The sequence below is a fragment of the Lepidochelys kempii genome, chromosome 8 (genome assembly GCF_965140265.1).
Source record: "Lepidochelys kempii isolate rLepKem1 chromosome 8, rLepKem1.hap2, whole genome shotgun sequence".
NCBI classification, from domain to species: domain Eukaryota; kingdom Metazoa; phylum Chordata; order Testudines; family Cheloniidae; genus Lepidochelys; species Lepidochelys kempii.
Window position 1 is genome coordinate 73,197,943 of NC_133263.1, and position 26,761 is coordinate 73,224,703.

At 43.2% G+C, this 26,761-nt stretch overlaps 1 protein-coding gene across 4 annotated transcripts; it reads right to left on the minus strand.

Annotated features, from left to right (window-relative positions):
• Window positions 1-5,335: 5,335 nt before the first annotated feature.
• Window positions 5,336-22,331, minus strand: RWDD3 (RWD domain containing 3). 4 transcript variants are annotated; one of them, XM_073356975.1, is made up of 4 exons: window positions 22,098-22,331; window positions 13,463-13,978; window positions 5,893-6,008; window positions 5,336-5,795 (listed from the first exon to the last, which is right to left on the minus strand). In XM_073356975.1, the coding sequence occupies exons 1-4, from the start codon at window positions 22,122-22,124 to the stop codon at window positions 5,681-5,683; spliced, it is 774 nt and encodes a 257-aa protein (XP_073213076.1). In that variant the 5' UTR covers window positions 22,125-22,331; the 3' UTR covers window positions 5,336-5,680. The 4 variants fall into 4 exon arrangements, with proteins under 4 accessions (XP_073213076.1, XP_073213077.1, XP_073213074.1 ...); XM_073356976.1 differs by having other exon boundaries at window positions 13,463-13,950; window positions 22,079-22,331; XM_073356973.1 differs by having other exon boundaries at window positions 13,463-13,950; window positions 22,098-22,329.
• Between the last annotated feature and the right edge of the window lie 4,430 nt (window positions 22,332-26,761).

Genomic DNA, 26,761 nt, shown 5'->3' on the forward strand with positions numbered 1-26,761 from the left:
AAACTGATGGCTACCATGAGATGGCCGAGCACAAATAAACAAAAAAGGAGGGGATGTAGCATTCATGCAGGGTTCATGCACTTGGCAACATTCAGGGCACACCCGGAGTGTTGTGTAGGAGCAGTGCACACACGGCTCCTCTCAAGGGCATGAACCTTGGAATCTTGCCCAGATGACATGAACCGTGGGAAGCCTCCCAGGACTGGGCTCAAGGCCCGAGAGCAAGGAATGCAGTAGATAGATATTGGTAAATAAGAATATTAAACAAAGCCAGTGTATTCCTTTTATCTGTTGGAGTATGTAATGCGTGGGGGGAGAGAAAGAATAAAAGAGAGGGTGGAAAGCTGACAGGAGACCAGCCCGTCAGCAGACCAGCCTGCTTGCTTGCTCAAAGCCTTGTTCTGTCTTGTATTTGAACCGCAACATAACCAATATCTGCTCAGGGTGTCAAACAACCCATCAACAGCCATTGTCCAGCAAGGGAGCTACAATTCAATGACTCACCTGCAGGAGGCCACACCAGGGGAATTGCTCAACCTTGCCTGGAGACTGGCAATGGCCTCAGACATGCCTGGACTTGTGGTCCCCAAGCACATGGGACTGAGGGTATAAAACAAAACACAGTGGCCACATGCTGGGCCTTTCTCCTTCACCCACCTACGCTGCAAGCAACAAGGACACCCTGAAGACTCCTACTGAGGGGACTGGCCCATATTTCAAGGGTGAAATCTGTGTACTATGAACTGCAATGTCCAGTGGGGTGAGAAAAACTGCTTAATCTAGATGTTGCCCAGTCTAATAGGGTTGAGAGTTTAGACAGCGTGCTTATATATTTTATTTTATTTTGGTAACTAACTCTGACTGTTTGCCTATAACTTATAATCACTTGAAATCTATCTTTTGTAGTCCATACATTTGTTTTACTGTTTATCTTTACCAGTGAGTTTGCCTGAAGTGAATGGTAAATGTGCTCAGGTTTTACAAAGGCTGCTGTAAGTCCACTTTCCATTGATGAAGTGGTGAATCAACTATTAAATTTGCATTGCTCATCTTGAGCACTGCAAGACAGTATATTCCTGGGGTACAGTGCTGGGGGGATATGGCTCTGGTGCCTTTCTCTGTGTGATTCATGAGTGGCTCTGGGAGCATTCATGCAATCTAGCTCGGTGTGGGTCTCCACAAGCGGTTGTGCTGAGTGATAACAGCCTGGAGGGGCTTGCTGCTTGTCACTAGCAACGCATTGTGAGAGACAGCCCAAGCTGGCGAGAGTTAAGGGGGCACAGCAGTCCCACAGTCCAAGGAAGCACCCCGAGGATCCTGTCAGTTTCTTATTGCCCAGTCCCCACAGAGCACATCACTAATGGGCAACTTTATGTGACTGGATCCACCCCTGCTCCACTCAATGTGCAGAACCACACAGACAGCTAAGGAACTTGGAGAGGGGGGATGTGTCCAGATTAAGTGCAAGGTCGGAGATGCATAACTGAGTTCCATTGTCTACATCAAGATACCATAAAAGGCTTGAAGATTAGGCTGAGTATTTCACTGTTCCCGCTCCAAAAGTTATCTGATCATGTCAATTATGAGGAGAGGGTTTGGGTTTTTTAATATTTTGTAACATTTCCTTATAATTATTGTAGCTGGCCAGTACACCAAAACCGTAGGGTGCCAGTAGAGTGCCTGGTGTGCCACAACTCAGGCAAGCATTATAGGTGTCTGAGCAGCTAGGCCTCGTAGGTGCTAACCCTGGTGGGTCCCAGTAATCATTCAGACATGGCTGAGTGAGTGTATTTTAGTAGGGCTGGCAGGAAAAGGAAAGTAAGCCTCTTTACCTAGAATATCTGCAAAAACAGTTCAAAGTAAGTAACAGTTCCTGTTTGAGTCCTTGGGCAGTACAATTGAGAGTTAGAGGCCTCTTCACACCAAGTGTCTTGCAAACAGGGGCTTGCAAATTTCCAGCCCAGGCTCAGCTAGCGTCTCTCATTGGGGCCCCTCTGCACCAGCCCCCTGCCCAGCCCCCACTGCTCCCCCAACTCCCACACAGACCTGCACCCAACTGTATCACCTGACAGTTACAACCACATGTAGCTCTATCCACAGTTCCAGGGGCTTCTCTACAGCTCTCTGCTACCATGCAGCTCCCACTCCAAGAGCCAGGCCACTTCCTGGTTCAGTACCTTTCCCTTTATCTGGCCTGTGGAAGGGGAAATGCAAGGGAGGGGAGCTGGTGGGAGTTGTAGTCCCCTGCTTTGCAGATCCATCACATACGCTCTTTTTTAATTTGGTTCAGGGTTCAAAAACCCACACACAAGAGCTCAAAGAGGAGGAGGGAGGGGACCAACTAAACCTCAATTCTGAATTATTTAAAGTTGACCAGTCAAATAGCTAACTCTCAGCTTTGTTTCTATAGGTATTGCACCAGGAGCCTGAGCTCTTATTTGCTAAACTTGGCCTTTTTAAAAAAAAAAAAAAAAATGTGAACTGCTTGATTCAGATGGCTATAGACAGTATATGCTTTTTACATACTGCCATGTGCATTCCCATGATTTTCAGGAGTTTGCACACTGTTCAGCTACTGACACTGCACAAAGGTAATAGATGATCAATATAATCATGGAGTATCACAATTCCTCATGCTATAGTGAAGAACACTAGCTGAGAGAGGTCTATACAGTTTACATATAAGGCAATAGCATAATATAATAATTAGCAGGTTACATGTTTATATACTATTTCCATTACCAGCTATAATTGGAGCTAGCCAAACTGGGTCCATACCAGACCCAGCCTTACCAAAGGTGGCTCATAGGCCAAAGGGTGAGAGAGTAGCTTACCCAATGTTTGCACTCCCTGAAGCTTTATAGCAACAGCAGCACATGAAGAAGACAACAGACCAACACAGATAAGGAAAAGCAGAGAAAGATTGAAGGTTTAAAAAAATCAGAACAAGGAGAAAACATAGAAAAAATAAAAGTTTTAAAAAACCAAGAAATGAGAAAAGTAAAATCCCAAACATTTTGCTAAAACGTAGGTGTGTATTTGCAGAATTTACTTATTTTTCACAAAGATAAAGGTGTTTCAAGACTACGTGATATTCCTTCTGCTCCTCCCAATTCCTGCGGCACTCTTCTTTTTTTTTTTCATTTCTCCTTTCTCTTTGGAAGTCACTGCTATTTGGCACCTCAGTGTGTGTTTCTTGGGCCACAAGGTTTCCCCACTTTTGCCATAAACATACATACAGCACATATAAACAAGTCATCATTAATAGATAACTCTAGCCTTTTCAGAAAATAACCACCTTTAAAAATACTATTTGCCTGAATACAAGATACCCTCATACTCTTCAAACTAAATGACTGATTGATGGGTAATAGCATTTGCTTTGATAGAATCAGGCTGCCATCTAGTTTGTTGTTCTTGTTCTTCTGTCTAAACAGTAGCGTACTGATCAGATTTGTAATTCTTTAAAGCATGTCAAACAAAGCAGAAAAACTTTAATCATTTCTTATGCTGAATGGATTTGTTGATTTGGCCAATTTAAGTAAAATGAGGAACAAATTAAAGAGAGTACAGAAGGCTAGTGCATAAAATGCCTTTGCTGACTCCTGAAACTGACGGATAATCAAGCTTCTCGGAAAAACTAATCAACCGTTTTTGGCAAGAGGATGAAGACAGGTACCAGAAGGGAAGTGCAAGTTTCCCATGTCCCATTTGTGCTACAGCTTTTCATACTGGCTGGGAGTGTGACAGGAGTACCCTCTTGGAGGAACAATACAACTTCTTATTGTTGTCAGAGTTCAAGGTACAATCCAGACCAGTTAGGGTTTTAGTCACTGACTGCCCTGTAACCCTGGGTGCCTCAAATGCTTTCTTACTGAAACTCTCTGCCCGGGACGTTCATAGTCAGCAACACTCATGCAGGTCACACGCTGAGTGCCAGCATATAACTGCAGACCCTGGTCCAGCAACTCTGACCTCAGCAGCCAGCCAGCAACACACCACTCCCTAGTCTCTAGCAGTCTTGGTTACTACTTAGGGGGTGAATACAACACATTCCCAGTCCCAAATTTTCCCAGAACTGCATGCTCTGTAATGTCCAGCCCCCTCCTGGACAGTTCAGAAAAATAATAAGGTTTATTTGTTCCTTTAAAGACACAAAAGCACATCACAGCTTGTTGACTTAATTGGGATAAATACACTCTTCCATTTAAACAGCACTGGATTGGTTTACAGCAGGGGTCGGTAACCTATGGCACGCATGCCAAAGATGGCACACGAGCCAATTATTAATGGCACGCTGCTGCCTGCCGAGTCCCAGCCACCAGCCCCGCTTAGCCCGCTGCCAAACCCAGGCCGGGACCCCGGCAGGCAGCAGCGTGCCTTTAAAAATTCTGCCAGCCCCGGCCCGCTCTTCTCCGCCCCCCCTCTCCCGGGGCAGGGTGAAGAAGCTTGGTCCTGCCGGCTCCCACTGCAAGGCAGGCAAGCTCCCAACTGCCTCTTCCCACAGCATGCTGGGTTCCTGCCCTTCCTCCTCTCCCTCCCTGCCGTCGATCAGCTGATGGCCCTTGCGAGCTAGAGGGAGAAGCAGAGCCCCAACGCCCTGGGAGGAGGCGGAGAAGAGGTGAGGACGGGGAGGGGGTTGGAATCAGGGCATATCCCCTCCAGCCCCCTGCCATAAGCCGCTCAGGACAGGAGGCTGGGAGCACCCCACGACCCCAGCCCACATCCCCAGCCCTCTGCCCTGACCCGTGCACCTCCCCACACACCCTCCCAGCCCTCTGCCCTGACCCTTGCACCCCCCACACACACACACCCAGTCCTCTGCCCTGACCTCTGCACCCCCCACGACCCCAGCCCTGACTCCAGCACCCCCACACTCACACCCAGACCCCCCACAGCTCTTGCCCTGACTCCTGCACCCCCTCACATGCCCCCAGCCCTCTGCCCTGACTCCTGCATCCTCCTCACACACACCCAGCCCCCTGCCCTGACTACTGCACTCCCCACTCACATACCCAGCACCCCCACACCCTATGTCCTGACTCTTGCACCCCCTACATTCCCACCCCAACCCCTCGCACCAAATGGGAGCTGCCCAGGTAAGCACTCCACCCCCAAACCTCCTGCCCCAACCCTGAGCCCCCTCCCTCATTCTAGCTCCTGGCCAGATCCTACACCCCAACCCCCAGCCCTGTGCTCAGTACACTCAGTGCAGTATTATTGCTGATTTTTTTTAAGTTATTGAATAGCAAATGGAATAGATTTTTCTAGCTGTGCAAGTTAAAGAACCAGCTTCATAAGGATATATTTGAAAACAGAAGAATGAAACCAAATATCTTGACAAATATACTTTAATTACAGGACAATTGGAGATGATACAATTCTAACTGAATCTCAGAGAAAAGGAATGCTGACTTTTCTTCGCCATCCTTCGTATTTGACCTAACAGTTCAGCTGTTAAACTCAGCATTTCCTGTCAAAAGTCAACGCACAGTCAAAAACATGATCTTTTCATAACATGTGAATTGCCTTTTGTGTCTTGCAAGTAGATGTCTTCTTCTTTGGCATTTTGCTGCAGAGAAGCTTTAAAGATGTTCTCCAACAAACATTTCTTTTTATCGTCTCACTTTTTACAGTCAACTGCTGTTATAGTCAAAGATTCCAATGTTTTCTTATAAATTTACTTTAACAAAGCAGGCACAAATTCAGAGAAAAGCTCAGTAAGTCCTGCAGCTTCAAATTCCTTTTGTAGCTCATCCAAAGTTGAATATTCTTTGACTTCAAATGTCTGAAACCTACATTGTACAAGAAAATACATGAATATGCCTAGATTTGTCACAATGTAATTATCAAGTCGGTTGCTTTTCTATCTGCAATACTACTAAATTATACCTTTTATGCTCTGTCTGTACTTTTGTTTCACACAGTACACTAATCATTTTCTCTTTGCATTTCTTTCCACTTGAGTCCACATCTACCTTAGAGGTTTTTTGAAGAATCAAGTATTCCTAAATGACAAAAAAATCAGAGTATGAAATGTCAGCTATAACATCTTGGAGATATACTTTAAGATCTATTCTACATGCACAGAGACTATTTCAGAACATTCCAAACAAACTTGGAAAGTGCTCATCCCAAGTATACAGAGCCTGATCGGATTTGACAGGATTACTCTCAGTGCATAAAATTAAGCACATCCTTAAATGCTCTGATGGACTGGCGCGTCACAAAGGAAAACGTCGTTCTAGCACAGGGGTTCTCAAACGGGTCAAAAGGTAATTACATGGGGGGTCACTAGCTGTCAGCCTCCACCCCAAACCCCGCTTTGCCTCCAGCATTTATAATGGGGTTAAAGGTGTTTTTAATTTACAGGGAGGGGTCGCACTCAGAGGCTTGCTAAGTGAAAGGGGTTGCCAGTACAAAAATTTGAGACCCACTGTTCTAGTAGGGCCAAAGAGATAAGACCTCAAAAGTGTTCAGTATAAGCTCATAGCGTTCTGAATGATAGAAACACTTCTGTTATTAATCTTTCACCACAGGTTTTCTGAATTGGACTAATATAAAAAAAACAATTATTAAATGCTTGGAGCTGCCTCAGAAATGGCAATATGCCTACGCTCAAGTGAGCTACAGTTCAATATAGACTTCCTCTCCTTTTTTGATCCATATGCTAAAAGACAGGTTTCAGAGTAACAGCCGTGTTAGTCTGTATTCGCAAAAAGAAAAGGAGTACTTGTGGCACATTAGAGACTAACCATTTTATTTGAGCATAAAGCTTTCGTGAGCTAAGAGACTAAGCACGCTGTAGCGATAACACATACAGAATCTGAAATTATTTGGTTTTGATGGGCGCAGATCAGACAACTTAACTGGGGAGGGAAGAAGGCACCAAGCTGACAGAAGGAGAGGTTACTCATCTTGTAGTAACTTGAATTCTTCTGTTCTCCCTACATGGAGTGCACTTCAGTTCCTTCAGGTTGCACATGCACTCAGAACCAGAGATTTTTCTCTAGCGGTGTCTGTGTCGTCCACTCACATGCCTTCACCCTCCTCGTGCTCCTACTAAGGCAATAAAGGGGACCGCTGCCATTTTAGTTCCTTCTTTACTGTTTGTTCCCAGTAGGGGGAAGCCAGGTAGCAGGAAAGGAGGGTGGGTAGTGCACTATACATAGGGACAACACATCTCAGAGAACTCAAGTCACCCCAAGGTAGGAATCCCTCCTTTTTTGAGTGATTGTCTCTATGTGTAGTGCAATTCAAGTGATTCCCAAGCAGGAGCTTTATGAAGACTCCAGGCATTGACCTCCTATGATACAACAGACTGCAGAACTGTCCTGTGATACAACAGACTGCAGAGGCATCAGAAGCAGCTGATTGCACCAGTGCATAGTGTTTAGTAAAACCATGAACAGAACTCCAAGCTGCTGCTCTGCAGATGTCAGGAATAGGAACATCTCTAAGGGAAGCTAACAATACTGCATTAGCTCTATTCGGGTGAGTTTTTACACTGCCCTCAAGAGAGACGTTCATCTCATAGCAGAAAAGGATGCACCCTGAAATCCATTTTGACAGCCTCGGGGAGGAAATGGCCTTTCCTTTCATACAGTCCATGAATGAGACAAAACAGTTTAGAGGACTTTCGGGAAAGTCTTATTCTGTGCAGGCAGAAGGCAAGAGCCCTATGCACGTCCAGTGAGTGCCACACTGCTTCTTCTCCTTTACTAGAGGAGAGTTGAGGGTAAAACACCGGTAGATGGATACTTTGGTTGATGTGAAAGTCTGACACTACCTTCGGGACAAACTTAGGATGCAGCTCCTCAGAAACCTTGTCTTTATGCAACACTGTACAGGAATGGTAAGTCATGAGCACCCCAAGCTCCCTGACTTTTCTGGCCAGCACAATATTAACCAAAATTCTACCTTCATAGAAAGAAGTAACAGAGAGCAGGATCCCATGTCTCAAACGGAGGGCTGATAAAATAAGGTTCAAGTCCCAGGATGGTACCAGTTTTGATACCAAAGGGAAGTCTTAAACCCTTCAGGACACGGGCAGTGACTGAGTGGGAAAATACAGAGTAGACGTCTATTGGAAAATGAAACAAGCTGATGGCCAACAGGTGTACTTGGAGGAAGCTAATAGGTAACACCAAATATTGTAAGGACAAGAGGTAGCCCAGTATGTCTGGGGTCTTAGCCTGTAAAGGGGAAATTCCTTGTTGTTTACACAACAACATAAACCTATTCCACTTCACTTTATAACTTCTCCTGGTACAGTACTTTCTACTGCTACTCAGGATGTCCTGGACTTCAGATGAAAGGGCCCTCTCTAACTCCAACAGCTTCCAAATACTATGTCCTCAGATGAAGCATGACTGGGTTGAGAAGGCTAGTCCATCCTTTGTCCTGGGTTAGTATCTGATGTATCAGGGGAAGATAGACAGGTCAGGCTGATAGCTGCAGAAGCACCGGGTACAAGACTTGTCAGGCTCAAGCTGCCACGATAAGGATGACTTGTGTTTTGTCGGGGCAACAATCGAGGTAAGAGGGGAATCGGGGAATGTGTACCACAAGACTCCCAAACATTGTATAAGAAACATGTCACCCAGAGAGCCCAGGCTACAACCACCTCTGGAACAGAACTCCTTGCACTTATGGTTCAGATGGAACACAAACAGGTCCATGGATAGAAGACCCCGCACCTGGAACGCCACCTACAGAGTTACATCATGCAGCTCCCGCTCATGTTCTGTGGAGAAAGATCTACTCAGAGAATCTGCCAGGTGTTACGGATCACAGCGAGGTGGACGGCAGTTAGGGTAATCTGCATGGGAATACACCAGTCCCAAAGGACAATGGCCTCTGTGCAGAGCTGTGAGGAGTGTGCTCATTGATATAACAGCCTGCCATAATGTTATCTGATAGTACTTGGACTGACTATCTGCAGATGCAAGAAAGGAATTGTTTGCAGGCCAATCTGATTGTTGTTAGCTCCAACACACTGAAATGAAGCATAGATCCCTGAGTGGACCACGTTCTTTAGGCAACCTGACCCTCTGGAGGTGCACCCCCGACCTAAATGGGATGCAGCTGTGGTGATAGGCCTTGTTGGGAACAGTAGGTTGAATGTTACCCCCATTACGCACACCTTGCTCTGTCCTCCCATGAAGTAAGGGAGGTTAAGACCCTGTGGGAATCATATCAAGCAAGTCAAGACTGTACTTGTCTGAAGTGTAAACAGGCCACAGCCAGCCTTGTAAACATCTGAGATGAAGCCTCATGAATGGGGTCACATAAGTGCTCATGGCCATATGACCCACCAGTGTCATGCAGGATCGGACAGATGTTCTGGAGCTCAAAAGATTTGTACGAGCCTGATGATGGAGAGGAAGCAGTCATCTGGCAAGTATGCTGTAATAGCACCCAACCTTGCCCTGATTAATTCTATCAACTATAAGGGTTCCAGGGTGGACTTTTCCAGGGTCACTCTGAGGTCCAGCATTCTGGTTGCATCCCACATTTCCTGGTAAGATTGCACTTTAGCTGTCAGTCATCTAGGTAAGGGTAAACAATTTCCTGTTGCCAGTGAAAGTGAACTTCTACCACCAATAATACCTTAGTTAACATGCACACTGCCGTCAAAAGCCCAAAAGGGGAGGACTCTGGAGGGATAGTGCTGTTGTCTGGCCAAAAATCTTAGGAATTTCCTGTGTGCCAGCTGAATGCCTACATAAAAGTAGGCACCTCTGAGACTGAGGGCTGTGAATCAATTGTCTAGATCTAGTGACGGGATAATAGATGACAGGGTCACATTCCTGAACTTTACACAATGGATAAACTTGTTCAGTTCCCTGAGGTCCAGAATGAGTCTCCATCCCCTGTTTTCTTGTGGACAAGGAACTATCTTGAGTAGAATCCCTTTCCCCTTGCTGCTGGAGATACTAGTTCTATTGCCTCCAGTTCCATTTTCCCTCATGCAGAAGAATCCTCTTGTGAGAGGGGTCCCTGAAGAGGGTGGGGAGGGGGATGAGGTTGGGCAGGGAAGAGAACTGGATGATGTATCTTGAGGAGATGACCTCTAGCATCCATTTGTCCACTGTGATTTCTGTAGTAGGAAAGTCAACCTCCAGAGGAGGGGAAAAAGCAGAGAGGTTGTGTAGATCTGGAGGGACAGTTGGTGTACAGCTCTCAAAGGTCCCATCAAACACTGGTTTCAAGGATAGCAGAGGTTGGAACATGAACAGTTGTTGACTTTTGGCATCCTATCTGTCTGAAGCTCCTCTGGGATTCCCAAGGAGAAGAGCCATGACAAGTATCTCATCACCATAGCAGTCGCAATGTATCTTGCCAGTGTGTCAGCCACGTAGGGCACTCTGAAGTGCTGATCTCGTTACCAGCCTACTTTTATCAATCAGGGCATGGAACTGGTTTTTAACATCCTGAGGAATCTCCACAGCGAAGCTGGTAAAGATGGTGAAATCATATCTGGTCATTAGAGTTTGGCAGTTGGAAATTCAGAATTGTAGGCAGGCTGAGGAATACTCCCTTCTCCCAAAGAGGTCAGGCCTCTTAGCTTCTTTCTCATGCAGATTAGACCTAGATTGTTTCTGTCTAGTATTCCTGGTGGTCACTGACACCATCAAGGAGTTGGGAGATGGATGAAAGAATAAGTATTCTAACCCAGTGGTTCTCAAAGCTGGTCCGCCGCTTGTTTAGGGAAAGCCCCGGCGGGCCGGACCGGTTTGTTTACCTGCCGCGTCTGCAGGTTTGGCCTATCGCGGCTCCCACTGGCCGTGGTTCGCCGCTCCAGGCCAGTGGGGGCTGCGGGAAGCGGCACAGGCCAAAGGACATGCTGGCCGCTCTTCCCACAGCCCCCATTGGCCTGGAGCGGCAAACCGCAGCCAGTGGGAGCCGCGATCAGCCGAACCTGCAGACGCGGCAGGTAAACAAACCGATCCGGCCTGCCAGAGGCTTTCCCTGAACAAGTGGCGGACTGGCTTTGAGAACCACTGTTCTAACCCATTCATTGGTACAAAATACCTTTTTTCAGACTGCTTGGACACTGATGCACTTATGGCAGCTGTATGTCCGAGGGCCTTGGCAGGTTCGAGGATGGCCTTAATTATAGGAAGAGCCACTCTGCTTGGACCCAAACTATGTAAAACGTGCAGCAGTTTGTGTGATGCTTCCTGGACCTCTTCAAGAGGAATCTGAAGTGACTGTCGTTCTGCTAATTAAGTCCTGAAAGGCTTTGGGATAGTCACAGTGCAGCTGGGAAGTTAGAATCACCACGTCATGAGAGCAAGAAGAGGACAAAGTCACAGAAAGATTCTCTCCCCTCACTCCTCTTCCTCATGCTGCTGGAGCTGTGGCTCTTGAAGAGGTAGATAAAGTTCCTATTCTACTCTGGAAGCCCTAGAGTCCCTCAGGTCTTCACTATCATGGGGTTGATATATTGGACAGAGATCTTGCGAGTCTTCCAGGACACAATACTGTCATTGTAGGATCTAACTGCTCAGAACCAGCTCCCAGGTTATTGGGTACCAGTGGCTGTAGGGAGGTTATTTTCTAGAATTAGAATAGTAAGATGTGCTGGACACTCCTGATATTGTCTGGGCTGAATCCTCTCAAGGAGCCTCTCTGGGCAGGGTGTCTATCATAGTCCTCTTCCAATTCCAAAGTTTCTGATCCTGGATCCAGTAGGGGAGCATTCAGTACCAGAGGAGGCAGAGATGGCTTGCCTCTATTCGCTAACAGTACCAAAGACAGTCTGGCTCAACCCCTGCATGACGGCAAGGATGGAAAAGTGTACTGAACTGATAATTGGCATTCGCTGGAGTCCTGGTTCCAGCCATTAAGCCTAGAGAGGGTGCAATGACACTGGTTCCAGGAGCAGCAGACGATCTTCTAGATCCAGGAGGCAAACTGGAGTTGATAGAGAGGTCTCCACTGCTCAGATTTCCAAAGAGGATGCCCTATCCAACAGTAACAACAAGGGTTTTGGTGCTGAAGAAGCAGCCCTCGTATTAGTGGATGCTGCGGTTTTGCCCTTAGAAGAAGTCCCACTCTGGAGCACAAAGCATGCAATGACTTGGTATGGGTCAGGGACTTCTGCCTCTTTTTAGAGGACCTGGATGGGGAACCTTCCCTCTTGTCCTTATGAGAGCACTTATGTCTCCCTTCCACACCCCACCTTACCCCACGTCTGCCCTAGCCCTGCTCTCCAGAGTCTCTCGGAGCCAGGGAAGTGAGGGTGGGGAAGCAGAGGTCTTGAAACCACTCAGAACTGAAGAAGAAGAGGGGCCACTCCCGCCTTCTTCAGGTAGTAATACAGGTGGTCTCCCCACTAAGAGGTTGCTCCCGCCTTCATGGCTTGCTCCATCAGGAACTTGCAGCACCAATACTTCCTGGACAGTTTAGTCCTACTCAGGAACCACCTGCAGATACTGCACCTGGAAGGGATATGCTCTTCCCCAGGGAGTACAGACCAGTGTTGGGATAATCTGTGACTGGGAATGACTTGTAGCACATATCGTAGCTCCTAAAGCTGAGGATCCTTGGCATACTTCACACAACTGTTGGAAGGCTGGGGCAGGGCAGATATGGAAAATGGCTCCTCACCTCAAAGGGGGATTCCCAAGGGAACCAACCCTTAGAACTATCTCCTAATGAACTAAATTAAGAAAATTAGCTAAGAAGAATTTTAAAAGTATTTTGAACAGGAAAAGGCTGAAGTAGACAGCACAAACACTGACGCTCCATCCTAAAGCGTAAGTGGTAAAAAGGAACTAAGATGGTGGTGGTTTGGCAACTCCCTTTATTCCTTTGGTGAAGAGCACAACAAGAGCTGTGGTACATGCACAAACCACATGGACACTGCTAGAGAAAAATCCCCAGCCCTCAGCGCATACACAACCTGAAGGAACAAGTGTACTACACATAGGGGCAATCAATCGAAGAAATAATAGTTCATTCTATTGAGTGTAAGTCTATATTTTTAAGGGGTTTACTTTTCCCAGATAACATGAACTCATATAGTCATTTTATATCATATTCCTCCACACATCCTTACCAATGGGAAAAAACAACTTTAAGATTTTATCAAAACACAGTATATTTTAGTAATTTTCCAGTCATTTTAAGATATCCCCCACTTCTGCTCCTGCAAGTACAAAACTCCTATTGGCCTTAGAGATGCTTTTTGTTTTGTTTTTTAAAAAACACAGCATTTATAATCCAAGACTTTTCAGATTAGTGATGATGAAAGATGAGGTAAAGACAGCCACTGAAAGAAAACTGGAGCTTGCAGGAATAAAGAAATGACTGGCCTATGTATGCCCCAATCATCAGTCAACCTGCTTCCAAAATTGGTAATGTTAGAAAAACAAACACAAGGTATTCTATTCAAACACACAGCTCTCAGCAGTAAATCAATAGGACTAGTCAACATTCAATGTTTTTGCACCTTAATGCCAGTTCTGTCTCCTTGCAGAAGAATCAGTATCATATTGCCCATAAACATCAGTCTTCCAGTCAGCCTTAGATCTGAAGTCCATTTTTCCACAGTTTTGACATATTTTGCCTTAGCTCTCATGTGATCTAAATGCAAAAGGATAGTCCATATACCATCCTCTGTATTTATGCATCTTGACAAAGTACTTTTTTCATTGCAAATTGAAGTTTCTGATTGCCCAATGATGTGCTTAATATTCTGTTGTATCCAGAGGACCAGCTCATGTACCATGGGTTCAGAAAGATGTCTCTTGGCTTGCTCAAGTAATCTTTCTTTCACATCCTTACACTGTGCCCTTGTAAGCTGTTCTGAATTAATGGAGATATTCGGCAGGCTTGAGGGATAACTGACCGGCAAGTGAAATGACAGCTTTAACAGTATATCTGAATCCAAAAGTCCTTTCACGCTGGTTTGAATTCTTAATGTGATTCCATCTGTCTCTGGAAGGCATCCAAGAATAATCATAAACTGCATATAAATTACAAACTTCAGTAGCACGTAAGTAAGTTAATACATTATTTTCTTTCTTAAAAAATGCAATTCAAGTGACTAATACTCTTCATAGAAAATTTCTGAAGTCTCTTACAACTCGTGACTTAAGCTACAAGTCTCTTGCTTACATGAAATCCTGAATGAAATATTTGCATTCCATTCTAGCAGGAAAGTTATTAACATATTCTAAGAAAGAGAGTCTTGACAAGTCAATAACACAAACGATTTTCTCACAAGTAAAAATTTGTATGAGGGGAGCAACAATGAGGGCAACTGAAATAAAGATTTTTTTCAGAAGCACTCAGCATTGTCTTAACTCTGCTCCTACCAAAACTGATAGGAGTTTTACTATCAAATTCAGTGGGAGTGAGGTTAGGCCAATGGTGAGTACTTGTGAAGATTCCACCTTTAAAGAACAGTTCTACACTAAAAATAACATTCTGGGGTTCCATGTTCTCAGTGACTTCCAGACCAAATTTTCTCAATTTACAAGTTAAAAGGTGTTTTTTCCAAACTCTTTCTTGGATTCAAGTCAAGCTTCGTTTGTGGCTCATCATGAGTAATAAAGGTTCTGAAGGCCAAATTCTATCCACAGTTATACAGCCTTCAGTGTAGTTGGACAGTTAGGCACCCAAACAACTTTAACTCTGCTCTGTAGTGACACTATAAGAAAACAATATTGAATAGATCTTCAAAAATCTAGTTAATCTCAGCTGGACTGACAAACACTAAAATACCTCCATCATATTCATACGGTTGTTGCTTGATGTCACTACAGGGAAGAGTTAAGGTTGTTTGAGTTTCCTAATTGTGTGTTTCCATATCTTAACATGTTTAGATTTCTCTGAAGTTGAACCTTAGCTCTGAATTTTCAATGTTTACAACACTTGGTTTGGGAGAATGATGATAACATTTCTGAAGTGCATTTGACCCTAAATTACTTGTATGCATTCTCAATCTTAACTCCCTCAAAATAGTTTTTTGTTAGTTTGGTGGGTGGGTTTGGTTTGGTGTTTTTTTGGCCTGGAAATATTTTAGAGCAAAAATCATACTTGAAGTGTTATAAAGGGACATTTTCGAGTAAGTAATGTACAGACCTTGCTCCATGCTAGAGTTGGGATAAAATGACTCTAGACAGCATTACAGTTTGATTCCCACATACGTATAAAACTGTCACATAATAAGTCACACAAACAAAGGCAGTGAAATTGGAAATTGCATATACAATTATTTCTGTTATAAAACCCTTTTTTGACTAAGATATGGTTCAAAGAGAAATAAAACAAAACTTCATTACATAAAAAGAGGGGACAAAGACCTAATCAGGCTACACAGCAATAAGAGAAAAAGAGGGTATTCAATAAAAGAAGCTCTTCCTCAGATCATCTCTCCTTAAACCTTTTGATGTATTCCAAACACTTCACCCCATTTCTTAAAGAATTGCTAAAATGTCAAGTTGTTTTTAAAATGAGGGCAAGAGGAGACAGATTTGAAAGGCAGAGTAAAGCTTACTTAAGTTTCAGATGAGTTCTTTTGAAGTGACCTGTCTTCTCAGTGCCCTTGTTTTACTTTCCCTTACATGATAGGCAGTTGAAGAATGTCTAATTGTCATTGCTGACACTGCCAACCAACCTCAGTGCCCTCTATAACATAACAGTTGAGCCCTGTTTAATAAGTGAAACAGCCTGAAAATGATCTGGACACTCTTTTAAGAGATCAGCCAGAGTTTTGTTTCCAAAGCCCCATCCTGGTTCATATGCAGAACCCTCTGTAACACTGTAGTAGAAAAGAAAAAGAAAGAAAAGAAAAAGAAAAGAAAAAGAAAAGAAAAAGAAAAGAACCAAGCCCTTCATACCGAATGATCAAACACTAACATTACATTCAGAAAGGTCTCCAAACACTCTCAGTCATCCTCATTCTGAATAAAAACACAGGGCCAAATCCACCAGTGGCACCAGCAGATGCAAATCCATTGAATTCAGTTGAATTGTACCGTCTTATGCTGATAGTTTGTTTGGCACCTGAGTACTAATACCAGGATTTCCAAAAGTGCCTGTGGGCATTAAGGGCCAGATTTTTAAAGGCATTTAGGCACCTAACTCCCATTTAACAGCCCAATCCGCATTCGCCTTCAAAAGGACTCCTTTGAAAATCCCAGCCTTTACAGTTTTTTAGAAGCAAATTTAGTGTTCATGAAAGGTGAAGGTTGAGAGCAGATTAAAGTCTCCAGATCTGTGCCTAACATAGACATATCCAGGCTCTCCCTCTACAGGCAGCAGCCCGCTGGCCAAGCAGTTGCTGGCCCACAACACTTCCAATGAACCTCAACCCTGACCTAGAAAGATTGCTTCTCAGGGTAAGAGATGAGTTCAGTATTCATCCCCCTTCAGTCCTTGGCCTCTCTGCTGAAATTGCCCATTATTAATTATTATTATTATTATTTGTTTTATTATTGTGAGAAGTTTGTGTATAGTTCACATTTGTTTGTTCTCTCTCTCTGTATACATATAATTTCATAAAAAGTTAATAGGGAAAAATATTATTTGTTTTGTAGTAGCGCTAGGCTCTGTACATACATATACACACACGACAAACCCTGCCCTGAAGAGTTTATAGTCTAAATACTATAATGTGTAATTACAATCTAAGTAACTATGATGGTAGTTTTGTATAACATGGACAACTGGACAATAAGAACTATAATGAGACCGTCATTTTGTCTCACACACATCACTAAATAGCAATCAATGGTAATTACTTGGTCATTACCACCTTAGGTCAGACTCAAACTGGAAAAGGGCTCTATATTCCATTTCCAATCTTTGAGTAACACAGTCCTCCCCTCCCCACTCTGCTTTCTGACTGAAACAATTTATATTATATTCATAACAAAGCATAAGAGTTCACCATTAATGTCCAAACTCTCTGGGCTGACATGAAGGGGGAGGAATCCTCACACAGACCACAGTTCTGCTATGGAGTCTCTATACAGCCTTCTCATTGGGGAGACAGGAAGATCCATCTAGCAGCAGATTCTCCAGCTTTATCACTGGCCTCCCCGTGCCCCCAACATCTTGTGTACTGCCACACAGGGACCTGGCAGTCTGTCTGTCTCCCTGGCAGTCTGTCTGTCTCCCTACTTTAGCTCTCTACTGCACATGGGATAACCTGCACATCCTTCTCACTCTAGCCTCTGTCAGCACAACAGGTACATTGCCAGCAAAAGTGAAGGCTGTATTTGCCCCTAATAGTACTAAGCATTTTTATATTCCTTTCCTTGAACCATCTTACTTAACAGTGTTCCAGTGAATTTTAAAGCTCAGACACTAAAATCAATTGGAGAAAAATTCATTTCCTGTTTAATTACTGCAACAGAAAAAGATGTTGCCATTCTGGTAATCCTACCATGTTTTTTTTTCACTAATTTGTAGTCCCAGATCTCACTGACTCAGAAGTAACTGATAGGGAGACAGACAAGCCAATCTTACCCCTCCGGCAAGAATCTCATGCTGCAGCGATCACATCCTTAAACCTACAACAATCTCACACCTTTCACTGTGGGAAACGCATTGCTATGATGGTGCACTAATCTGAAAGAAGCATCACAGCAGCAAATCTAGAGGCGTATCACTCTGAGCCATCATGAAAAAGGGCAATAAAAACCAGCCACACTCATTTACGTCTGCTGGAGGCAGTTACTTTTAAACAGAGGACTCGTGCAAAGTCTTTGTGGTCTTAGAATTTTTAAAAAAATCTAAGTATATTTACAGTTGATTTAACCATGATATTGGCCCTTTTATACACTCAGGTTGTAGACTGCTTGCAGCACAAAGACAGCAAATGATCAGCACCCTTCACAAATGTATTCTACAGAAACTGTTCCTATGTTCGCACAAACTACAGCACCTGAGTTGACTTCATATCAAAATGTGACAGCTGAAATAAAGAGCAGCATATTATCATTCTGATGACATTTAATGTGCTAATAAAACTGAGCCCAGTACAATTTTTTTCAAACATGTCGTCCTTCCCCTTCCCACTTACCCCTAGCATGCTTATCAGTAAATTCAGCTCTGGCATACTTCAGATTTTTTTTATGTTCCATGTCAGCCAGAGAGATCCCCTCCTCCTCTGCCAAAACACATACATTCCATTTTTAACTCAGAAACTACCTACAAAAGTACAAGCTTTGAATATGTACATATATTTTTATTGCAAGATTACCAAACAAACTAGAAAGAAGACAGTGGATTAACTAGTAAATTATGGAATTTTATCTGTAATACTAATCCTTCCAAAGAGGCATGTAAAGTAAGAGAGACATACTGTAATTAGCTCATTTAAATTAATCAACACATCATTTTTAATAAAAAACATCTTTTGCATGTTGAGCACATCATTGTTAAACCTTGGAAAGCTAAAGGTTTTAGTTTACCAAGAGATGTGCAAGAGCTTCTCCTCACATCCCTCAAAACCATCAGTCCCTAAGGCCCCTTTTCTGACCATGTAAATCAACCCAGGAATAACCTAAATTTCTCAGAGATCACATCATTTAACACAGAAACCTTAATGTAAAGTATCTCTGTGCACTGTTTATTAGTGACAAGTTGTATTATCAGAGAAAATTAAGCATAAGCAAATAGCATAATATAATAAACAACATAAGCTGTAAGACCTTAGTTTGCACAAACTCAGGGATTCTGCATCTCTAATCCAAAAGAGCTGGAAATTCCCTACAAAATCAATTACAAAACAATGTCCACACCCAAAGTGTTTTTCAGATTCCAGTGGAGAATGCTAGAGATCAGTATGAGAAATAAGAGACCAATGGATCGTAAAGAGAGCTTGGTTAAAAGCCATGCAAAGTCATATAACATTAAGGTAATTTAAATCTAGGAAGGCTTTTGAGCCTTTTACATTGAATCACTTATGAACATCTGAGACTATTCTCTCTATATATGAAAAAAGGCACAACAACTCTAATAGAATCCAAGAAATACATGAGTGTGCAATATTTGGGAAAGACTGGTATTTTAATATAATAATCCACTAAATTAGTTAACTACAGTCTGGATGCTACAGTTTAAAATCACGCTTGGAATAATTTTTCTGAAAAATCCAATTTTTGTTTTTTAAAAATTAAACTTCAACTGTTTCAGTTAAAATGTTTTAGCTAAGATGTTTTAAAACCATGACTTTTAATTCTAGTCTAGGAAAACTTTAATGTGTGTCATGTCAAGGGTACCCAGTTACAATACAATTCTACTTTGCAGTGCAGACAGATCATTAAAAGTGCCCCTGAATCGTGCTAATTCCTTTGGCTGTCTAAGAGTTTGTGTACAAACTACCACTGAAGTAACTCAATCAGTTTAAATCACACCTTTTATTTTGGTGCAAGTCTGTGTGTGGACATACATTTCATAATAAAACTGTCTTACTTTGATTTAGTTTAAGTCAATACCCTACTGATTTAAGTTAACTGAAAGAAAAGTGACATGGTAAGTGAGGTAATATCTTTTAATAGACCAACTTCTGTTGGTGGAAGATACAAGCTTTCAAGCTACATGGAGCTCTTCTTTAAGAGCATCCACACAGAAACTTGCACCAAAATAACAAAGACATGAATTAAAACCAGTTATTTCAGTCCCAGTATGCTTGTAGATAAACTCTAAGGCTTGATCATGGTTTGGGGATAAAGCTATGATCTTCTTTAAACGGGGTCCTGCAGCTCTGATTGTAACTGTAGGGTAGGCCCCTTTATATCACTCCAGCAGCATACAGGGATCTTCACATGGGTAAAAATGGCCCTCTCAGAATATCCTATGTGCAGGGGCCACCCTGGAGGCTCTGACAGAACTAGTGTAATGGCTCTACATTTACCCTGCTCCCAAGCCGCCCTCACAGGGGGCCTGACCAGAGTGCACCACACTATGGCTATTCTCTGCTTCCCCAGGGCTCATAGGGAGTCCTGGGAAGCATAGCATAAATTACAGAAGACCCGAGGATGGTCTAACTTACACCAAGCAGACCCCATGCAGTTCAAGAATATGGGGAACACAAACGTGCACAAAGCCACCTGTGATCACTGCACCAAGTGTAGGGCGGGAGTGACTGAGATTCAGGCCCCATGTGCGTAATGATAACTACCACCTATTAAACATTATACAATGCTATGTGGCCTCCAAGCCTTGTTACTTATCTGAAGTATAACTGCTTATCAAGTTAGTTTGTTACTGGCAGGTAGCAAATTCAGATTGATGTCATTAGCCTATTGTTATTTACTGAATGCAGGTGAAATGCTGGGAACTAGAGGAGATAGCAAATTGTGACAGGAGAGTGACACCCATTAGGATTTACCCTGTGCCAGAGATGCAAACAGTAAAAATACCTGGTAGGAAATTTACAGGCAAAAGACACCTTTCTGAATTTGCTACCACTAATAAAAGGCAAGAGATTACATGAGTACTTACAGTAGCATTTTTTGTGATGAGAAAACATGCAAAAATAGATTAAGATGTCAGAATTTGCTATGAGAAGCAAATTCTGACAGTCACGCATTTTATAATGCTACAGTCCAGAGAAACTAAGTGTTTCTCCAACATATTGGAAGCATATTTTATGGGCATTCGTATTGTTTAGTAGCCTAATAGTGAACTTCAGCAAAGCACCACAGAGGAGTCTAGGGTTCTTCAGCGGTGGCTGGCAGCAGAAAAGAATCCTTAGCTCAGCTCACAAGCAGATGCTAGGAGACAGGTACAATACAAGGGGTAGTGCTTGCTGTGAGGGTATATTATGGAAAGGTTTTTAATTGTCATAGATATTAGAGACCTCTTAGATCATCCAGTCTATTGCCCTGACAGCACAAACCTGGAGAGAAAGTGCATCCAATATTAAACAGACAAAAAAAGGAACCTGATAAAAAAGGAACAAGCCTGGGAAAATCATTAAGGGGTATGGAACAGCTTCCATTTGAGAAGAAATTAAAAAGATTGAGACTGTTCATCTTATAAAAGAGACAGCTAAGGGGGATATGAGAGAGGTCTATAAAATCATGAATGGTATGTATGGATAAAGTAAATAAGGAAGTGTTTTTATGACTTCACATAATACACGAACCAGGAGTCACTCAATAAAATTAAAAGGCAGCAGGTTTAAAACATACAGAAGTACTTCTTCACACAACACACAGTCAACCTGTGGAACTAATTCCCAGGGGATGTTGTGAAGGCCAGAAGTATAAGTGGAGTTTAAAAAAGAATTAGAAAAGTTGATGGAGGACAGGTCCATCAATGGCAATTAGTCAGGATGGCCAGCAACACAACCCATGCTCTGGATGCCCTAAACCTCTGCCTGCCAGAAGCTGGGAACAGATGGATCACTCTGTAACTGTCCTGTTCATTCTCTCTGAAGCATCTGGCATCAGCCACTGGCAGAAGACAGGACACTGGGGTAGACGGACCACTCCCCGACCTTATAATCCACAGAACAGCAAAGAGTTAAAGGAACAAGATACCAGTTTTCCAGGGGAGAAGACACCCGAGGAGGTATCCCTTAGAACTTGTCTGACAATGCTTTCCACAGATCAGCACAACATCCTGCACAGGATGGGACCCCTGAATCCAGGACAGACTTGGCAAAAGTCTGCCTAGGACTGGGTGGGAAAGGGGGAGTTATGCCAAATGCTGGCCGGATTAGACACCCACCACCTTTGCCCCATCCCACCTTCACTGACCTGCTCACCCACTACAACTCATAGGAAATCTCCACGGACACTCAACCCGCGAAGGGGCCAAGTCAGTGGGCAGGAAAGGAAAGGAGGCGGGGAAGGGGGCAGTGGGGGACTTGCTAAGAAGTGCTGCCTCGCGGTCAGGGGCTACCGGCTACTCGGCCTGGGGCAAAGCGGCCTATGTCTGCGGGGAGGGGACCGGGGGCTGCGGAAACAAGCGCTGCCGTGCGGCCTGACCCAGCCTCGCCCCACGGGACCCGCGCAGGCCGGGGGCTCCCAGCTCCCCGAGCAGGGTCTGCGCCGCTGCGGGGCGGGTCGGGCCGTGCGGGCAGCCGGCACAGCAGCCCCACCTGCGGCCGTGACAATCACCTGACACCGCCAGCACCGCGCACTCATCCGGCTGGCAGTAAATAGCCGTCAGAGCCGACAGCTCCTCCAGGGCCAGCGCCGACATGGCGACCACCGGCCCCTGCCAAGCGCTCCGAGGCCTGCTGGGGCGGCCTGCACAGGCCTCTTCCCCTTCCGCCGTCGCTAGAACCCGCCTCCGCCCTGCGGCGGCGTGAGCCGGACCAGCGGCCGCCAGGGGGCGCCCTGGCCCCTCCCCTCCTGTCGCAGCCGCCGCAGGTCAGTGAGCCGGCCGGGCGGAGCGAGCCGCCTCCCTCGTCACCTTCCCAGCGCGGCTCTCGGTGCAATGGCCCCGCTCCGCCAGAGGGGGGCATTCCAAGGCAACGGGCTTACTGGCCGCAGAGCGCCTTTGGTGGGCCTTGTTCGCGTACAGCTCTGCCGCCTCCTTGTTGGTGGCCTTGGACAAACTCCTTGAACCTCCCTGGGCCTCAGGCTACTCCTCTCTACCATGGGGATAAAAACATTTATCAGCCTCCCAGGAGCGTCGTGAGGCTTAAGCAGTGAACAAAGCTAGCAAAGTGCTTTGAGACAGGCCATGAAAAGCACCATTTGGTACTAAACAGTAATAATAAAAATAAATAGTCAAAGCAGGGGATTATAGTGTTTATCTGGTAGCAAATGCTATAGTTGAAATGTCCAGTGAGGGGAAAGAGACTGCAGGGCACCTAGCACTTTTGCCTCAGAGATCAAGTATGGTTTGTGGAATCCTAAACTGTCAGTGAGTGGCTTTTCTAATGCCCCCATCTGAATGGACACTTCCCTATATTTAGTGCTGAATCAGCTTAGTAGAGACAGCCAGTTGTCAGACTTATTTCCTTTTTAAAATTGTTGCCTTTAATCAACATAGTGATAGCATTAACAAAATTCTTCTAAAACCATTAATTCCAAATATTATTGTTTGTATTGCATTGGCATTTTGTGAACCAAACCATCATGCTGTGCTAGACATAGTATGAGACAGTACATATCCTGTAGAATTTACAATCTAAAGAGACAAGGTGGGGAAATTATCTTCTTTTTACAGATGGGAAACTGAGGTACAGAGAGAGGAAATTACTTATTCAAGATCACACAGCAAGTCTGGGCAGAGCCTAGAACTGAACCTAGGTCTCTTAAATCCCAATCTAATACCTTCATCACAAGACCATCCTTCCTTTCTAATGGTCAGTCTAGAGAAGGCCCCTCTAAATTCTCTCTCATAGATATAAACCTGATAATTCCAGCTAACACCAAGATAGTATAATGAACAATAAGATAGTATTAAATATTTTCGGTATTTAAAAGTCCCCACACTCCATATGTGGCAGGATGTTATAAAGACTATACAAAAACTGACATCAGTGGGGCCCTTTTTTTATTAACATTTTATTTTAAAAGCAGTTTCTGAAAACTGCAACATAAACCCGCTGCTATTTTTAATTCCTTAAATCCTGTTAAAATAATGAAGAAATATTGGGAGGCTGAGCTGCAGATGAGTGAAATAGTGTGAAAAAAACAGAACTGAAGCTGTCAGAAGAGTTGCTAGGTAGTTCCTGAAGCTGTCAGGAAAGCATCTGTGGAAATTAGCCTTAAAATCGCCTCATTCTGTTATTAAGAACTTTCTTGCCACTAGTTCCCCCACACTCACACTTTTCCTAATCCACTTTGCATATTTCATTTTACATGTTTAAATAAAAAAAAGGTCAATGTAAACGTCTCTTAAATTGACACTATCACAAGGCATTGAGGTCTCCATGAATAAGTTACTGCACTCTGACATTTGGAAGTCATCAGATAAGACAGTATAAATTAGCTTGATATTTCTCATAGTATGAAAATATCAGCTTCATGTCAAAGATCTAAATTCCAACTTAATGTAATAAATTTTCTTGTATTCACAGACTGGTGAAATTGCTACACATTTATATGTGAACTGAACTTCTGCAGTACGGCCAAGCCTTCATATTCCATTATTATTAAAATGTAAGTCAAGATCTCTTTTCCTCTTTTTAAAAAATTCTTCAAACATTATGTTTGATAGAATATCATTAACTGCACTCACTTCTTCAAATGGATGCTTTCCCAGCAACACAAGAGAAATAGTTCAAAATTCCTCAGTTCTTTTGAGTCAGTCTATCTTAAAACAGCTCTGGCATCCTGTCATAAAATGGGTTTTACTCTGATGGAGCTAATATTTTCCACACATAGCATACAGCATTTGGGCCTTAATATATAAACACCAACAACTTTGGCAAGACTCTGATCTTCCCAGGGCTGTTTAAAAAAAAAGATATTGTCCTACACTATGATCACCTGCCCCAACAACTGAGAGACTTGCATCATCACTCATTATTGTGTATATATAAAGGGCATTTTAGACCTCTCTATTCCCCCAAATTATTTGACTTGAAGAGGAACCCTCAGCAGAGCAGCAGGAACCCAGCTGAAGAGGAAAGAGTAGCATGGAATGTTGCACGCCATATATTTACCACCAGCTTCTCCACTTATTCTCCATACAGGCTGCCTCTACAAAATTGAAAGGAGGGTGGACTTGCTACAGTGGACTGCCAGGGAACAGGTGGTCCATGTGCTCCATTTCTCTTTGTAATGGACACCTGGCACTTTGTAGGCATCCCTACAAATGTGTAGAAGAAGGATTTCATTCATTATGCTCAAAGTGTCATTATCTTTCCCCTTTTAGGGGTCACAGAACACAAATCTTGACTACGAGCCAATAATAGCATTGTAACTTGGATGGCTGAGATGTGGGGGTGAAAGAAGCATTGAGGGGTAAGATTCTCTGTATAACTAGGGAGGGTTCCACTTAATTTGATCCAGGTTTCCAATCCCTGACCTATGTCTCCCACCCCTACAGCACAGGCACTAATCACACCAGAATATGGGTTGCTGCTTCCGAAACAGATCCTCTAATCCTCCCCAACCCTTCAGGAAAATGCTACCCCTTGTCTCCCTCCGCCCCTCAACCCCAGAATCTTTTTATACTGAGCACAGAAAGTGAGAACCATTAGACTCTGTTCTGACAAACACATACATGAGTAACTTTACACGAGTATAAACTATGAGCTCAAAAGGACTAGTCACCTATGTAAAGTTACTCGTGCCTGAGTGCTGAATCAGAATCATAATTAACTTGTGGGACTTTTAATAATAGCATAGTTGCTTTATGACAACATTGTGGAGTGCTATTGCAAACGTGACTAACAGAATAAAGAGTGCATTTTTAATAAAAGCTTTCCATTACTCTGTAATATAAAAAATGCATAAAGATCTCAAGTAATTTGTTCTTGAGACAAAGCCAGAGAACATATGGTAAACACATATGGTATTTGTAGCCTTAGCTGAAATGAGAAACCACAGGTTACCTAATCCATCCAGGGTATGAATATATGGCTTACAATTTCCAAGCAGATGCTTCACCAGTTTGGAAGAGCTTATTTTACAGCTTCAGATTAGATGTCATAACAACAAGCACTTGTAAGTCTCTTTATAACAATAAAGTTACTGATGAAAAACCAACTGCACATTATACATTGTAAAAGAACTTTGATTTTAACTTTAAAAAGTACTTAATATCTACCTGACAGACATTGTACTTCTCAAGGAACTCAATATGCTACTGTATTATACTGCCGTTTATGTTAGGAAAAATAAACCTGTTGTGCACATGTCATTCCCAGACTTTCTAGGCAAACATGAAATTCTACTAACTTGACAAAACATTTCTTCTCTCACTTCCCCAATACACACATTGATAGACACCACATTAATTTTGTCTACAATAACATTTGTTGGGAAATCTCCTCCTGTTGCACCAGGAATAGTGCAGATCCTACAATCTCTGCTGACAGAGCACAGGCATTTTTACCACATAGACTTGTTCTGTGTAGGATTAGATAAAATGGAGGTTTGAGTTAGCAAATGGTCGATATTAATACTTCCACCGTAACAGCCACTTAATGCTAGCTAGTGTAATGGTGGGAGATTCTCAAAAAATCTAATACAGACACAGCTATAGAGAGCTAGATGAAAACCTATAAAACTACCCAAAATAAGACTAAAGGCAAGAAAGTAAGTAAAATGTTTAAATGGACACATCCATAGCAGATGTGAAAAAGATTTAATAAAGAACGAAGGGAGATTTTTCTTCTAAAAAATTATAAATGTGAGTTCTGCATATGCATTGTCTCCAGTAGAGCTAGTCAAAATATTTCCATCAAAAAAATTTTGGACAAAAAAAATTGGTCTTTTCAAAACAAAAATTTTGGCAGAAAAAAATTATTTAATTTGAAATTAAAAAATAATTGATGACAAACTGAAAAACACTTTTACAAACAAAAAATTGTTTTAAATGTTGGTGGGTTTTTTTGAAACTGAATATTTTGGTTTTTGTCAAAAAGGAAACAAAGGATCAAGATGCCTAAGAATATAGAAAATATCCGATGCTATTTGGCAAGATTTCAAGGATAGGCAAATATACATGAGCTAGATTGATGGGTGGCTGCATTTCAGTAGCAGACAAGAAGATCCCTATATATCTCATTGTTACCTCAATGTATTGTGGTAGTACTGGAGGCTTTCAGCAGGCAGCAAGGTTCCATTAGGCTAGGCACTGTATACACATCTAGGAG